Consider the following 14,106-nt stretch of genomic DNA (forward strand, 5'->3'; position numbering starts at 1 on the left):
AAACCTTCTGAAAATTAAAGAAAATCCATCTCAATCTAAAAGAAAACAAAACTTCAAGCAGAACTGCTGTTGAATAAACTCTGTCCTGGAGTCTTGCCCAGGGTGTCTTTCACCATATTTTCTGAAAACATCCCAAATTAATTTTCAAGATTCAGTGGCTCTAAGAACCTAATAGATTTCATGCTCAAATAAGTGAGAAGAGTTTATTGTGTTTTCAAAATGTTTACTATTTAAAAGGCCTCTTGGAGTCTGACAGCTTCTCATTCAACTATGTACAATGAAAATCCAGAGGGCTGGTACACTTTTTCTCTTTAGAACTCTGTTTTCAGGCAGTAGGGGACTTCTGAAAAAGTAATGTCCAATACAAAACTTAGAGGAATCAGATACTTAGAGTCTCTTAACTGAGATCATTTCCTTTTTATGTCTTGTCTACTTCTCTGACCAATAGGGTGGGTTTTTTTTTTCCATTGCCCTCCCCTAGAGCTGGCCGACTAACTGGGTACTGTATAAACTTGAAAGAATATTTTACACTTTCTTAAGAAGAAGTTGGGTCAGATTTTCTGAAAACAGAAAATTCCTTTTCATAATTTCCTTTAGATTAATCCTTTTGTACATCAATGCCTCACACCTAAGTATATTCCAGTGAAGAGCGCAGATGAAAGTAGTCAAACTTCACTTAGACAATTTCTATGAAAAAAACCAAACACTTTGTGTTGTCCTTTTTCTAAATATTATGAAAATTTTGAAGTCAAGAGCCAAAAAAGGCAGCAAATGCCACAGAAACTTACTGTAGGCAACCTTATTTCATCTTCTTCCATACAGTCAAGACAGATACACTCTATAATATTAAACTGGAAGTGATTCTCCGACGTTATTTGCTGAAGACTTAGCTGAATCTCAAGGGCTGGAGAATTTGGGATCTGTTGAGATCTCTTGCAAGTCATCAAAATATTTCTAAAAGGAGAAGTCAAAATCAAAAGTCCAGTGTAATCGAAGCCTAGACTAGCTTTCTGGACTTATTATCAGGTAAAAAAGCAGACCACCTCTTTTAAACTGATATTTAATACTCCATCGATAAACTAACCAATAAGCGTAAGGAAAGAACGACTTTTTGACCATTGGAATACTTAAGCTTTTTTTTGTTCAAGTTCTGTATGTGTGCAAGGCATCAGAATTAAATTTTAGATTAGTCAAACCCCTACAGCTATGACTCTGACCAGTTAGCTATTCACTAACTTCTACTCCCTTCACATTCCCACCCCTACCATGAAGTAGGCTAGATTCAGTTTCAAAAATAAACTGCTGAGCTTGTTCTCTTAAATATAAATGAAAGCACGTTTAAATCCACAACATACTAAAATCTAATCTTTTAGCACAACAGCAGCAAAAGGACTCTATTAAACAGCATACCTCCCCGTGAACTGAAATCCCTTTCAGCAAATGTTGTTTAAAATCCAAAGGGCAGTCTTCTACTTACATCCCTACTAATTTTTCACAGCATCTGCCAGAAGTGAGCAAAACTCTCCAATAAAATAGCAGTTGGCAAAGTTTACAAAGGTCATTCTTATGGAGGTAGCACCCAGTAGGGAAAGGACAGACTATAAAAAGAATCCCAAACACTACTCTTCTGTGACATCCAAACTGTCATCAGTAATCTTTTATAAGAATTTTTAAGACAAAAAGTTGAAATAACATGCTCTTGCTCCAGGTACTTCCGAACATGGAGATATTTCAGAAAACACTGATGAGATCTGACCGAGGATTACTGAAAGGGTGACCAGGACCGAGGATCTTTTTAGGAATGTGCGCTTTGACAAACAGCAAGCATCCCTCAACCAAACGATTTAGTATAAATTCTGTAATGAAGAGAATGTTAATGATATCAAATACTTATGGAAAGTTCTAAGGAGAATTCATGTTGCTATTCATGGCACAGAAAGCATTTCATGAAAGCGCCCCTATGCAGTAATTAGTATACCATAAAATACCAGTGCTTCATTTAGCATCGATTTATCTGGCATAATGAAAATGAAACCATGAATGAAACCTGGGGTTAATTCAGGGTCGAGGTAGATTGTCCAGCACTGTAATAGTCTTAATTCATGCTATGATTTGGAGTTTTACCGAAGTATCCCAAAAATGGTTCTGCAATACTCATTTTGAAGGTTTACTAGTACTCTTTACAGTTTTCTATTTTTATTCTATACTTTTTTGTTTGTCCTCATATTCTTGGTCATCCACTTTGCTCTTCAAAGGTTTTTCTTACTTCTATACAATCCTATGCTGTATTATAATTTTAGTAATTTTCTTTTTTAATTTACTTCATCAGACACAAACTCTCACAGAGAAGTTTATTTTAGTTAACTGTCTCTACTAAGTAGCCATATGAATGTGCTGTTTCTCTTTTGCTTCGTCTCCTTTTTAATTTGGGAGTCTCTGGGAATCCTAAACTATGATCAAGATTTTATTCCCCAATATTCACCAAGATGAGAATTAGTAATAAATGTTTGCTTCGTGATATTTCCTGAGGCACAGTCACCACTAATATTGTAGTCACTATTACTTGATGATCAAACTCATCTGATTTACTTTCAACTCAAGGCAAACTTTCTATGTGACTAATTTTTAATCAACAGCCCCAAGAATAAATGACTAAGCATAAAGGAACTATTTTGTTTGGCCTGACTGGGCATTCGTTCTATTTAAGTTTGGACAGAGATTTCCACAATAACCACTTTGTGGGATGCTATCATCTTCATTTTGTGTAGTTTGTATTTAATTTAATCTTTTTTATCTTTCTGATTGAAAATATAATGGTAGTGTCCTTATATTACTGTGACTTGAAACTACCGGACGAGTAATTCCACTTATTCTTATCCCAAGGGTAAGAAGTTCTTTATACACATGCACTTCCCAAATAAATTAGCTATTCTGTCCTCCCTGTTTAAGGCACACACTCATTATATAGTGCTTAATTTCTGGAATTCCACTATTTGGGGAAATTACTATTCTGACAACATTCTCTTTTATTGCTTGTCATTGAGACACCTCTCTTTTGTTCTGTTTTAACTTTGCCAGTGGGTATATATACATTTGGATTACCTCTGACTTTTTAGCCATTACTTAAGTTTTTACTGACAAAGATTTTTCTACTAACGTGGAAATACAACCTCTGCAGTCACACGCTTCCTGGTTTTGATCTGGCCTGTAAGCACTGAAATACAAATCAACTTACATCATGATATTTTCAACATGATTGAAACCAATAAATCCTGGAAATTTTCCACTGAGAACATCATGGATAGTGAAAAAATGTTTCATACAAGTACCATTTCCAATTTTAAGTGGATTTACTTCAGTCTTGCTCAGCCAGCTTTCTAGTTCACATTCAGCAAAGATTTTAGTAAATATAGTGACAGAATAACCTAAAAAAAATAATAATTCTAATAATTCTGTTCCTGGTATGAGTGATATTTGCAGAAAATAAATTCTGTCTTTTCAGAAACATTTGTGCCAGAAATGCAAGTTTAAGAGGCTAGCCTTCTTCAAAACATAAGTAGATATAGTATCTATTTATTTATATAGCTATTTTGTTCATTAATTTACAATTAAAATTACCAGTAATCTGTGTTGAGTATTAGCAATGTTGTATTCAGTAACTGAATACATTGAAAGAGCATAGATACAGACTACAGAATAAACATTCACATTCGTTATTATCCATGGCAAACTACTGAATCAAGGAACAAACTGAGGAATATCATTATGTGTGCTTGAACGACATGTTAGCAAACAAAACATCTTGCCAATGGCACATTTTGAAACAGAATCAGTATCCTGATTCACAGTCTCCTGTGATGGCCAACAGACAAAGCTGCTACTAATATGTTCAAGGTCTTTATTTACTTAATTGTACTTATAGCATTATTGGGCATTAGCTCAAAATGATTATGCAGAAGATTACTGCTTATGTCTTCAAATTATCATTTGCTCTGAGAAGTTGTGTAAGTAGTTTTTGTGACTACGTGCGTCCTTCTATAAATGTCTACATTTTAGTTGCAACACAGTAAATCATCACATAAATGTAATTAAGGTGAACAACTGAATGATTTGTTTCAGAATGGAGACAAAAGTACTTTTTGAGAAACCGCTTTATAGAGAGCAGTCTCAGGTTGGAGTCTGACTTCATAGACTTAAAGAAGTCTTGCAGGCTGACCTGAATGTACAATGATCATTCCATTTAATTTCATCCTCCTCTTCATTAAATGGGTTTATATACATTTTTTTTCCCAACAGTTATAAAGAAAGCAGAAGTAAAATACATTTTGTAATAACTCCTGTACTGAGCTTGAGTACACATATTTTCTTATTTTAAACAAAACAAGTATCTGGAAAATAAATCGGATTAGGTCAATAAGGTAAATTAATCTCAGAAGAACTCAGTTATTAAAAAATGTTAAGCATAAGAATTTTTTTTTTTTTACTATAAATAACTGTTTCATCAGGAAAAAGAACTGAAAACTGGTTCTCTTACAAGATTTAGTAAAACCGTCTCCTGAAATGTTTTTTCGTCAAAAATTCTGGCCAAATCATTAACTACATGGAGCCTGTCTTTAAAATTAAAAAAAAAAGTAGCTCAGCAAGCATGTCTCTAGAAATGCAGATACCCTGCTGTCCTTGGCTTTACAGTTTTCTATGGCATGGTTAATGATGTTTGATAGTATGTACATATGAGAGACGAACTGCTGTACATGGAAGATACTAAATTGCAATATACAACTGAAATATTCCAAAACAGATCCGGTAGACTTAGGGCCAGTTGTCATATAAGGCATTAAGTAGATCCCACTAGGGGTGTTGAAGCCATTGACAATGTCTAGTCTTTAAAAAGACATAGATTAACTCACTTATACTCTCTAGGGCCTAATGGTTTGGCAGACTGATGATGCTGCAAGAAGCTCAGACATAAGGTAATTGCCTCTTTCTCTTTTTTAATATATATCAGCAATTACGTGTTAAGTAATGTACCGGTAATAATCTATCCTTTCCTCCCAGACTTAATGTGACCAGGTATTACCCTGTACAAGATTCTTTTTGCTCTTAAAGGTTGCAAATTTGCTTTGTGTCAAACTGAGATCCTTGTTCTCTTCTGCTAGTCTATTGTGGTCTGTACAAGTCCCTGTTATGCTCACTATTATTAGGGGTGTTACTATAATGTTTAAGAGGAGGAAATTCTAGAACAGAATAAATTAATCCTTGGGAAAATGTTAATAACATTGTTGTCCACTGCATAATTTTTCTTCACACACAACCAAAGTCCACTTGAACTGTGCAATGAACAGGTCATTATGAAAAACCAATTTGTACAATCTCCTACTATCACAGGTCTGAAACAAGGTAATTCCTTCTGGATTAAAATTTTTCTCTCTTATTGGTATTCGATCTTCACTTTATGCTCAAGGCAGGAGAATTTATTCTTCAGTGCAAATGCCTTTATACTTTCTTATCACTCTTGCTTTGTCTATAAGACTGCTCAATAAAACCTACAAAATTGTACAAAAATTCTCTCTTTGTTGGAACTAATTCTAGAAGAAGTAAATATAACAGGTCTAGAAGATACAAATAAGCAGTGGATATTACAGTGGAGTCTACCTCCTAGACATGATTTTCCTCAAATTCTTACACTTCAGTATTCACTTCAAAGTTTTTCTCTATTTGTTCATGTCACTGTCAAGCACCAATAGACATTCCTTTATTTTCTTCCCATGGCAGTGAAGAAACAAATACTTAATTTTACAGTGCTACCTCTGTAGCACTGTAGCCATAAGGTGGGCTTCACCTGTCAGGTGGATTCCTCTGTCTGGAGAAGAGAATGACATTCAGTACAAATGGAACTTCTTGTCCTTCTTATATATTCTGAGAATGCTTTCTAGAAATGTTAAAAGAACAGTAGAATGACATTGACAAGATTTCCCATATGCAGGAACCGGAAAACATCAGTTCGTTCAATAGCATTTCCTTGCTCTTTTTCACCATAGAATCATAATATCACAGAACGGTTTGGCCAGAAGGGACTTTTAAAGATCATCTACTCCAGCCACCCTGTCATGGGCAGGGATATCTTTCACTAGATTAGGATTCTCAAAGACCTTTCCAACCTGACCTTGAACACTTCCAAGGATGCAGCATCCACAACTTCTCTGGCAACCTGTTCCACTGTCTCGCCATCCTCATTGTAAAAATTTTCTTCCTTGTGTTCAATCTAACCTACCCTCTTTCAATTTAAACCCATTGCCCCTTGTCCTGTCGCTACAGCCTTTAGTAAAAAGTTTTTCTCCACCTTTCTTACAAGTCCCCTTTAACTACTGGAAGGACACAATAAGCTCCTCCTGGAACCTTCACATCTCCAGGCTGAACAACCCCAACTCTCTCAGCCCATTTTCACAGGACAGGTGTTCCAGCGCTCCAATTGTTTTTGTGGCCCTCCTCTGGACCTTCTCTAAACAATCCATGTCTGTCTTGTGCTGTGGGCCCCAGAGCTGGACACAGTACTCCGAGTGGGGTCTCAGCAGAGTAGAGTAGGGGGGCAGAATCATCTCCCTCGACCTGCTGGCCACGCTTCTTTTGATGCAACCCAGGATATGGTTGGCCTTCTGGGATATGAGCTCACATTGCTGGCTTATGTCCAATTTTTCATCCACCAGTACCCCAAGTTCTTCTCAGCAGGGCTGGTCTCAATCCCTTCATCCCCCAGACTGTATTGACTTTGGGGATTGCCCCAACCGAGGTGCAGGACATTGGCTCTTTGAACTTCATGATGTTCACATGGGCTCAGTCCTCAAAGCTGTCAAGGTTCCACTGGATGGCATCCCTTCCCTCCAGCGAATCAACCGTGCCGCTCAGCTTGGCGTTGTCGGCAAACTTGCTGAGGTTGCACTCAATCCCATTGTCTATGTTCTTGATGAAGATATTAAATAATACTGGCCCCAGTATGTACCCTTGAGGGATACCACTTGTTATTGGTTGCCACTTGGACATTGAGCCACTGAGTATAGCTCTTTGTATGCAGCCATCCAGCTGCTTCTTATTCATCTAACAGTCCATCTGTCAAACTCATATCTCTCCAATTTAGGGGCCAGAATGCTGTGGGGGACCATACCAAAGGCCTTATGGAAGTCTAGACAGATTACATCCATAGCTCTTCTCTTGTCTACTGATGTAGTTACTCCATTGTAGAATGTCACTAGATTAGTCAGGTGGCTAATTATCCATAGTAGAGTGAGGAACATGCGCTGAGCATATCAGCACAGCTGGAATTCCTCCATAGACCGAACAGGGAGAAACCAAGCCTCCAGGCAGAGCCCTACCCAGGTGAAGAGCATTGCTTCTCTCCAGAACCCTTAGTAATTTGCATTGCTATTACCTCTCAGGCATTTGCATTGATGGAACCTATGATAGCACTGCTAAAAACCACATTTACATCTTAGTCATTATGCTGGCTAACCTTTGTTCCTACTGAAATCCTTATTCTCTGTTTCAACATTGTGCTGTTCAGCAGTCTTTTATCATTATTGTTTTCACAAAAAATGGCTTAATTATTATCTTTCGAAAAGATATCTTTGAACTGACACTCATTCCCACCCTGAGAACAGATGTTTCACCTCCTGCATCAATTGCTCATTTATTGGTTAATGGCTTAGGTTTACAAGCGAAAATGAATGTGTTCTTACTGAACTTGTATTACAATTAACCACTCTGGTGATATTAAACTTCAATTTCCTGTCCTCGTTGTCCACCACAACTCCTGCATCCCATGTAATCTGAACTATTTTCCAAGGCTTGAAACCATGCAGTCACCTATTCCCCTCACCCACTTCTAAACTTCCCTGTGATTCTTGCAAGTTCAAGGACACTCTCACCTGTGGTGTCCCATCTTTCTAAAACTTATTTCCTCTTCTCCCTAAGCCACTGAATCATTTCTTTAGATCTCACCTTAAAACCTCCCTGTTCTCTTTAACCTATGATTCAAAACCTCTGGAAAACATTTTTGTGATATCCTTTATGAAGCATGCACTGTAAAAAGAAAATTTATCATAGTCTTGTTGAAGCAAGCTATACTTGAGGCACTAAAGTGACTGTGGATTAAGGATCCTATAGGGTCCACTCAAGATAGATTGACCCTTGTAGAATCTTTTGAAATCTGAGTTTTTACATCCACTCACCTGAAAACCTCATAGCTACACACTTGCAAGTTTATAGGCTGTTGTCTTTCTTCTCGCCCTTGAACTCATAACTTTACTCCTGGTGTCAGACAACACCACTGAGATTTGCCTAGTTTCAACAAGGTGCCTACTCTGGGCTCAGCAGAACTGAAGAAAAGGATGCAGTTCCCTTATCTCTAGCTCCAGTGACGAGTACCATTTCCTCTGTCCTGACTTTAGCTACTCTCCAAAAAGAGCATCAGCAGAAATTAAAAAAATCACAGCGCTCCTCAGTTGGTCCAACTAAATGAAGGATGAAAGTTTCGTCATTGTTTCCTCACCTAAGCAGCCTGTGAGAGATGGCAGATTCAGGTGTCTATTATAAAATCTGAGCAAGACAAACAATTTGACCTTAGATTGGTTCTATCCAATTCACTGAGAGGATGCAGGGGGGCAAACTCACAAAGCCAGATGGGCTACACAGTGAGGGTGAGGGGGAGATCTAAGAAAAGATATGTGTGAAAATTAGTAGGATGGTGTGGCACAAACAGTATCATCCAGAAACTCAAGTGAATGGTACCTATTTATAAGGCTGGTATTCCTCCCCATTCACAATGCACTCATCGTTGTAGCAGGTAATTTTCTGTACTCCTATTGAAAAGCCTATTTAAATCTAGCTTTTTTTGTTTACCTCAGATAAGCATTTTATGCTTATGCTCGTTTTTCTTACTTGGAATAGTCTTGAGATGGAACTTTTTACTCTTTTTATTTAAATGACACTTGCTTGAATTTTATTTTATTTTTATTTGTTTTATTATTTTCAAGCCTTTTTCACTGTTCAAAGCACTAGAAATGGAAGAAGAAAATCCCAGTTCACAGTCACGTGAATCCCAGAGTTGTGACTTGAAGGAAATACTCTAAATATTTAAGGCTTGCATTATAGTTTTCCATGTCAATAGCATATGTTTTGGAATATATTCAATTGTGTGCATGCGTAAAGACATTATGCATGTGGACACACATTTTCTGCATATAGGAAATCACAGAGACAGAAACACAGACACAAATCTTAATATAATACCCTTAGCATCACGCTAGTGCAATATGACTGGCAGCACAGGGGTATAAGCAAAGTATTTCTATCTCCTAAGCGATCACTGGTATATGAAACAACAGTATAAGAAGAAAGAAACTTTGCAGAAGCAGGTACAGATTCAGTGAAGTTACTTTCATTTGACATGAAAATATGGTTGTGTACGGGCAAATCTTTTTGACTGCTCTCTGTCTTTGAAAAGTATACAAGCTTTAACTGAATTAGCAGTCAATTTTGATAGAAATATCGTTATGCAAATCTATTTCTAACAAAAGGTGTTCTGAACGATGGCTTTCCGATTTGTCATTCTGCTTTTATAGACCTACAAATGGGGAAAAAATGAACGTAGCATATGAAATGAGGATTTCATTAATACTGTATTGTAGCAGAGAGTACAGCAATATTGAGTCTGTGTATGAGACGCAGCTGAATAAGGAAAAGAAATGGATTAAAAATATAAAGATCCAAATCCTTACTTTTATTCTGGAGCCCTCAGTCAATAACTATCAAACCCGCATTTCTTACCGTATTCTCATTCTTCATTTTCAACTTGGACTGTAATTTCTAACAGCAATATATGTAACAGGCACTTCAGCAACAATGGTTAATAACAATAATAAGTAACTATAATAAATCATGGATCTGTTGGGGAGGTCCAGCGTATCTAGGAAAGTTATGGCTAGCGTTTATTCTAGCTCTAAATCCCTGTAATTCTGAGGATGCTGTAATTCTTTAAACTGACTTTACTTCTTGAAAGTTCATATTGTCATGTAGTTTGTCATCATACTGACTTTCAACTTTTGTAGGTTGTTGCCACTTAACTACTGCAGGTGTCTCAAAAGCATAATAAGTACATACACAATATTACAGAAGAAAGTTAAACCAAGATAAGATTTCGATTTAATTAATAGAGTTTGGAATACCTTTTTTTTTTTTTTACATGCACATCAGAATAAGTAAATAAAATTAAATACTTACTCCTGTTATGTAGCGAGGTCTATACTGGATGGTTCCAAATAAGCCAAGTATGACTATAATAATATGTATAAAATTAGCCAGGATGGGTGCCCACTGATAACCAAGGAAGTCAAATATCTGCCTCTCGAGCACAGAAACCTAAGATTAAAAAGCAAAAGCATAAATAGATTAGAACAGACCAGAAAACATCTCTTAGGGCATTTACCCTTCCCATACCCAAGATAATTGCCCTGAATTCAAGAAATACTTCAGTCAGCAGTAACATGAAATGAGTTTGAAATGTTTCACCTTCTTGTTTTAATGAAAGCTGCATTTCTCACTGACAATTTACTGAGTTACATTCAGCTAGCTAAAATATTCACGTGGGCAATTCTACCGAGATACTAAACTGTCCACTAGGATGGTATGTTTGCAGGAGGAGAAACACAAATCATTTTGTTACATATACTAGTAAATGGTATAATGCTCCAGGGTATTGGTGCTGAAAATAAGTGGCAGACTTATGACATCATCTCAGCTACTTTGCTTCCATTCCAAACCCCATTCTTCAGCCTAGTCCTGTATCTTTACTTCCACTGTTTCCCTGCCTGTTGATCTTTTCTCTTCCCTATGTCCCCAGCTATCCTGTCAGAGGGCTTTAACCTGTAACCAAACGCATGCAACTTTTTGACTTGGTTCTACTAATAATGACTTTAGTTTACCTCCTCCCACTGTCACAAACATCAGGTGAAGTATAAGCTGTTACTCAAGACTCTAGATACTTAATTTTAAAAAGTGAATTAAGGGACAATCTTGGGCTGTTGATGACTGTTTTCAGGCAACACCATTCCAAGCAGATAAATTAAAAAGTAGAATTTCTAACAGTATCAGTAGATCTCATTGCAGAATCCAAATAGTAGGTGTCCTTTAACTAGTGTTCAGACATTATATCAAAACACAGCACTGCAACCCAACCCATAAGCAGAATGGCATGTTTTGATAAAAATAATATTGATATGAATATTAGAAGGCAACATGATGGTGCATTAAATTTAGACAGAAAGGGTAAGGAGTTTCTTAGACACCATTCCAACGATTTCACTAACTGGAATGGTGAATAGATGATTTTCATGAAAATGTGAATAATTAAAATTAAAAAAAATAAAATAAAAATAAAAACAAAAATGACAACAACAACAATGCCAACACCACACACACAAAAGAAAGAAAGAAAAAGCAGACTGTTTCTTTATAAAGTTTCATTAAATTACAGCTGACTATTTACTCAGTTTATATTACGCTGTGGATTAATTGAATTAAGTGTATCTGCCACACGCTCCATTCATTTAAAGAATAACACCTTTTGAGATCAAATACTAAATGAATAATTAACTACTGTTCACTACTGTTCTTGCATGATATAGCTATGGGAGACTTTTTCAGCTTTCACATTGCAGTCCACTGCCACAACAATTTTGAAATTAAGTAGGAAAACTTGCCAGTAAAAAGACAGCCTACACTTACACCAGCATCGCAAATGCAAAAGAGTGTTAATTATATAGTACTTACTGACATATGTTGAACTTTAAGATAGGGTGCATTGGGTTTGTGTGGCAAGGTTTTGGTAGCAGGGGGAAGGGGAGGGCTACAGGGCTGGCTTCTGTAAGAAGCTGCTAGAAGCTTCCCCTGTGTCCAAAAAAGCCAATGCCACCTGGCTCCAAGACAGACCCACAACTGGCCAAGGACGAGCCCATCAGTCATGGTGGTAGCACCTCTGGGATAACATAGTTAAGAAGGGGAAAAAGTGCTGCACAACAGCAACTGCAGATAGAGAGAGAATACGTGAGAGGAACAACTCTGCAGACACCAAGAACAGTGAAGAAAGAGGAGGAGGTGCTCCAGGTGCCAAAGCAGAGATTCCCCTGCCTGCAGCCCATGGAGGTTAACGGTGGAGCAGATATCCACCTGCAGCCTGTAGAGGACCCCACTCAGGAGCAGATGTGTGCCCAAAGGAGGCTATGACCCCATGGGACGATTGTGCTGGAGCAGGCTCCTGGCAGGACCTGTGGCCCTGTGGAGAGAGGAGTCCATGCTGGAGCAGGTTTGCTGGCAGGACCTGTGACCCTGTGGGGGACCCACGCTGGAGCAGCCTGTTCCTGAAGGACTGCACCCCATGGAAGGGACCCACACTGGAGCAGTTGATGAAGAACTGCAGCCCATGGGAAGGAACTCACGTTGGAGAAGTTCGTGGAGGACTGTCTCCTGTGGAAGGGACACCATGTTGGAGCAGGGGAAGAGTGTGAGGAGTCCTCCCCTTAAGGGGGAAGGAGCAGCAGACACGTGTGATGAACTGACCCCATTCCCATCCCCCTGCACTGCTCATGGGGAGGAGGTAGAGAATTTGGGAGTAAAGTTAAGCCTGGGAAGAAGGGAGGTATGAGGGGAAGGTGTTTTTAAGATTTAGTTTTTATTTCTCATTACCCTACTCTGATTTGATTGGTAATAAACTAATTTCCCCAAGTCTCTTTTGCCTGTGACAGTAATTGCTGAATGATCTCTCCCTATCCTTATGCTGACCCATGAGCCTTTTTTTATATTTTCTCTCCTGTCCAGCTAAGGAGGAGGAGTGACAGAGCACCTTTGGTGAGCACCTGGCATCCAGCCATAGGGATTCTCAAAATAAACCTGGGCAAGTTTGTCTCCCATATCATTTTGAATGTGAAAGTTCAGGGTTTCATGACAACCCCTGAATTCCTCTCTACAACAAAGATTTCCTTTCACACAATGCATCCACCTTATAGCCAGTCAGAGTATTTTTGTCCTACATCATCCAAGATCTTAATGAACTGATTTGTGCTATCCTACAACTCTCCCTAGCAGCAACATCATAGAGGAGTTCCCAGAAGCCCAAGATGTAATATTCTAATGGTGACAACGTGATGAAGAAAGAAAAAGAAGGCCAAGCTGTATTAGGAACTTCATCAAATCTCAGACTCCCTGTACTTCTAAGTTTATCATTAAGAAATATTTCCTTTACTACTGACACAGTAATTTATATAAAAAAGACCAACACATGACATAAAGCAGTGTTATGTAGGTCTGTGTGAAGTCCATTAGGGGTATCAGCAAAAGATCTGCTACACCTTAAGTGCTGTTAAACAGGTAACAAAGGGAAAATGCTCACTCTGAGCACGCAGCCCTTATTTTCATCAGCTGAACATAGACTAAATGACAATAGCAAAGCAGTAGCAAAAAGAGTCTAGACTGTACAAGCTTCTAGTATAGTAACAGCAGGCATTCAGCAAGCAAAAAACACAAGGGATGATGCAAATCATTCAATCAGTAGGAAATCATACAGTTAAGTATGCCAATTATAGAGAAAAACTGCAACACAGTAGTTAATTATATAAGAAAGCAGAAAACCCAATACTCCTGCTGCAACTTTAGGTTAAAAGGAAACAGCACTATCATGCATCAAATATATTTTGTTTTATTTTTTTTCTTTTGGTGAAAGACGCCATAGTTCCACCAAAAGATTTTTATGGGGCTGTGTTGGATAAATGGCTCTTCTATGCGAATCGTCACTTCCCACGTGCCTATGTACCGCAATTTCTTCAGCACCAAGCATCCACGCCCTCAGATGTTGTGGCCATGTTGAAACTTCGGGGGGGGCACCTACCCCCAAACATGGCACACAAGGCAGTGAGTAAACATTGGCAGTGCGGAACAAGGAGACAGGTGCGCACCACCTCTGTCCCTATGTATCTACCTCATGTTTGCCATAGGCAGACTTGCTATTAGACTTTCTCCTGTCACTCCAAAGAATCAGTTGTGTGTGGGTACTGCTGGATGTGT

The 14,106-nt window shown here is 38.1% G+C and overlaps 1 protein-coding gene across 1 annotated transcript in view; it reads right to left on the reverse strand.

Moving 5' to 3' along the window:
* Window positions 1–14,106, reverse strand: part of NKAIN2 (sodium/potassium transporting ATPase interacting 2) — a 565,330-nt gene that overhangs the window by 294,648 nt on the left and 256,576 nt on the right. Inside the window, exon 2 of the mRNA XM_054197204.1 lies at window positions 10,273–10,410. Within this exon, the coding sequence (XP_054053179.1) occupies window positions 10,273–10,410 (138 nt within the window). The remainder of the gene's footprint in view (window positions 1–10,272; window positions 10,411–14,106) is intronic.

The sequence above is a fragment of the Rissa tridactyla genome, chromosome 3, assembly GCF_028500815.1.
Source record: "Rissa tridactyla isolate bRisTri1 chromosome 3, bRisTri1.patW.cur.20221130, whole genome shotgun sequence".
Taxonomy (NCBI): domain Eukaryota; kingdom Metazoa; phylum Chordata; class Aves; order Charadriiformes; family Laridae; genus Rissa; species Rissa tridactyla.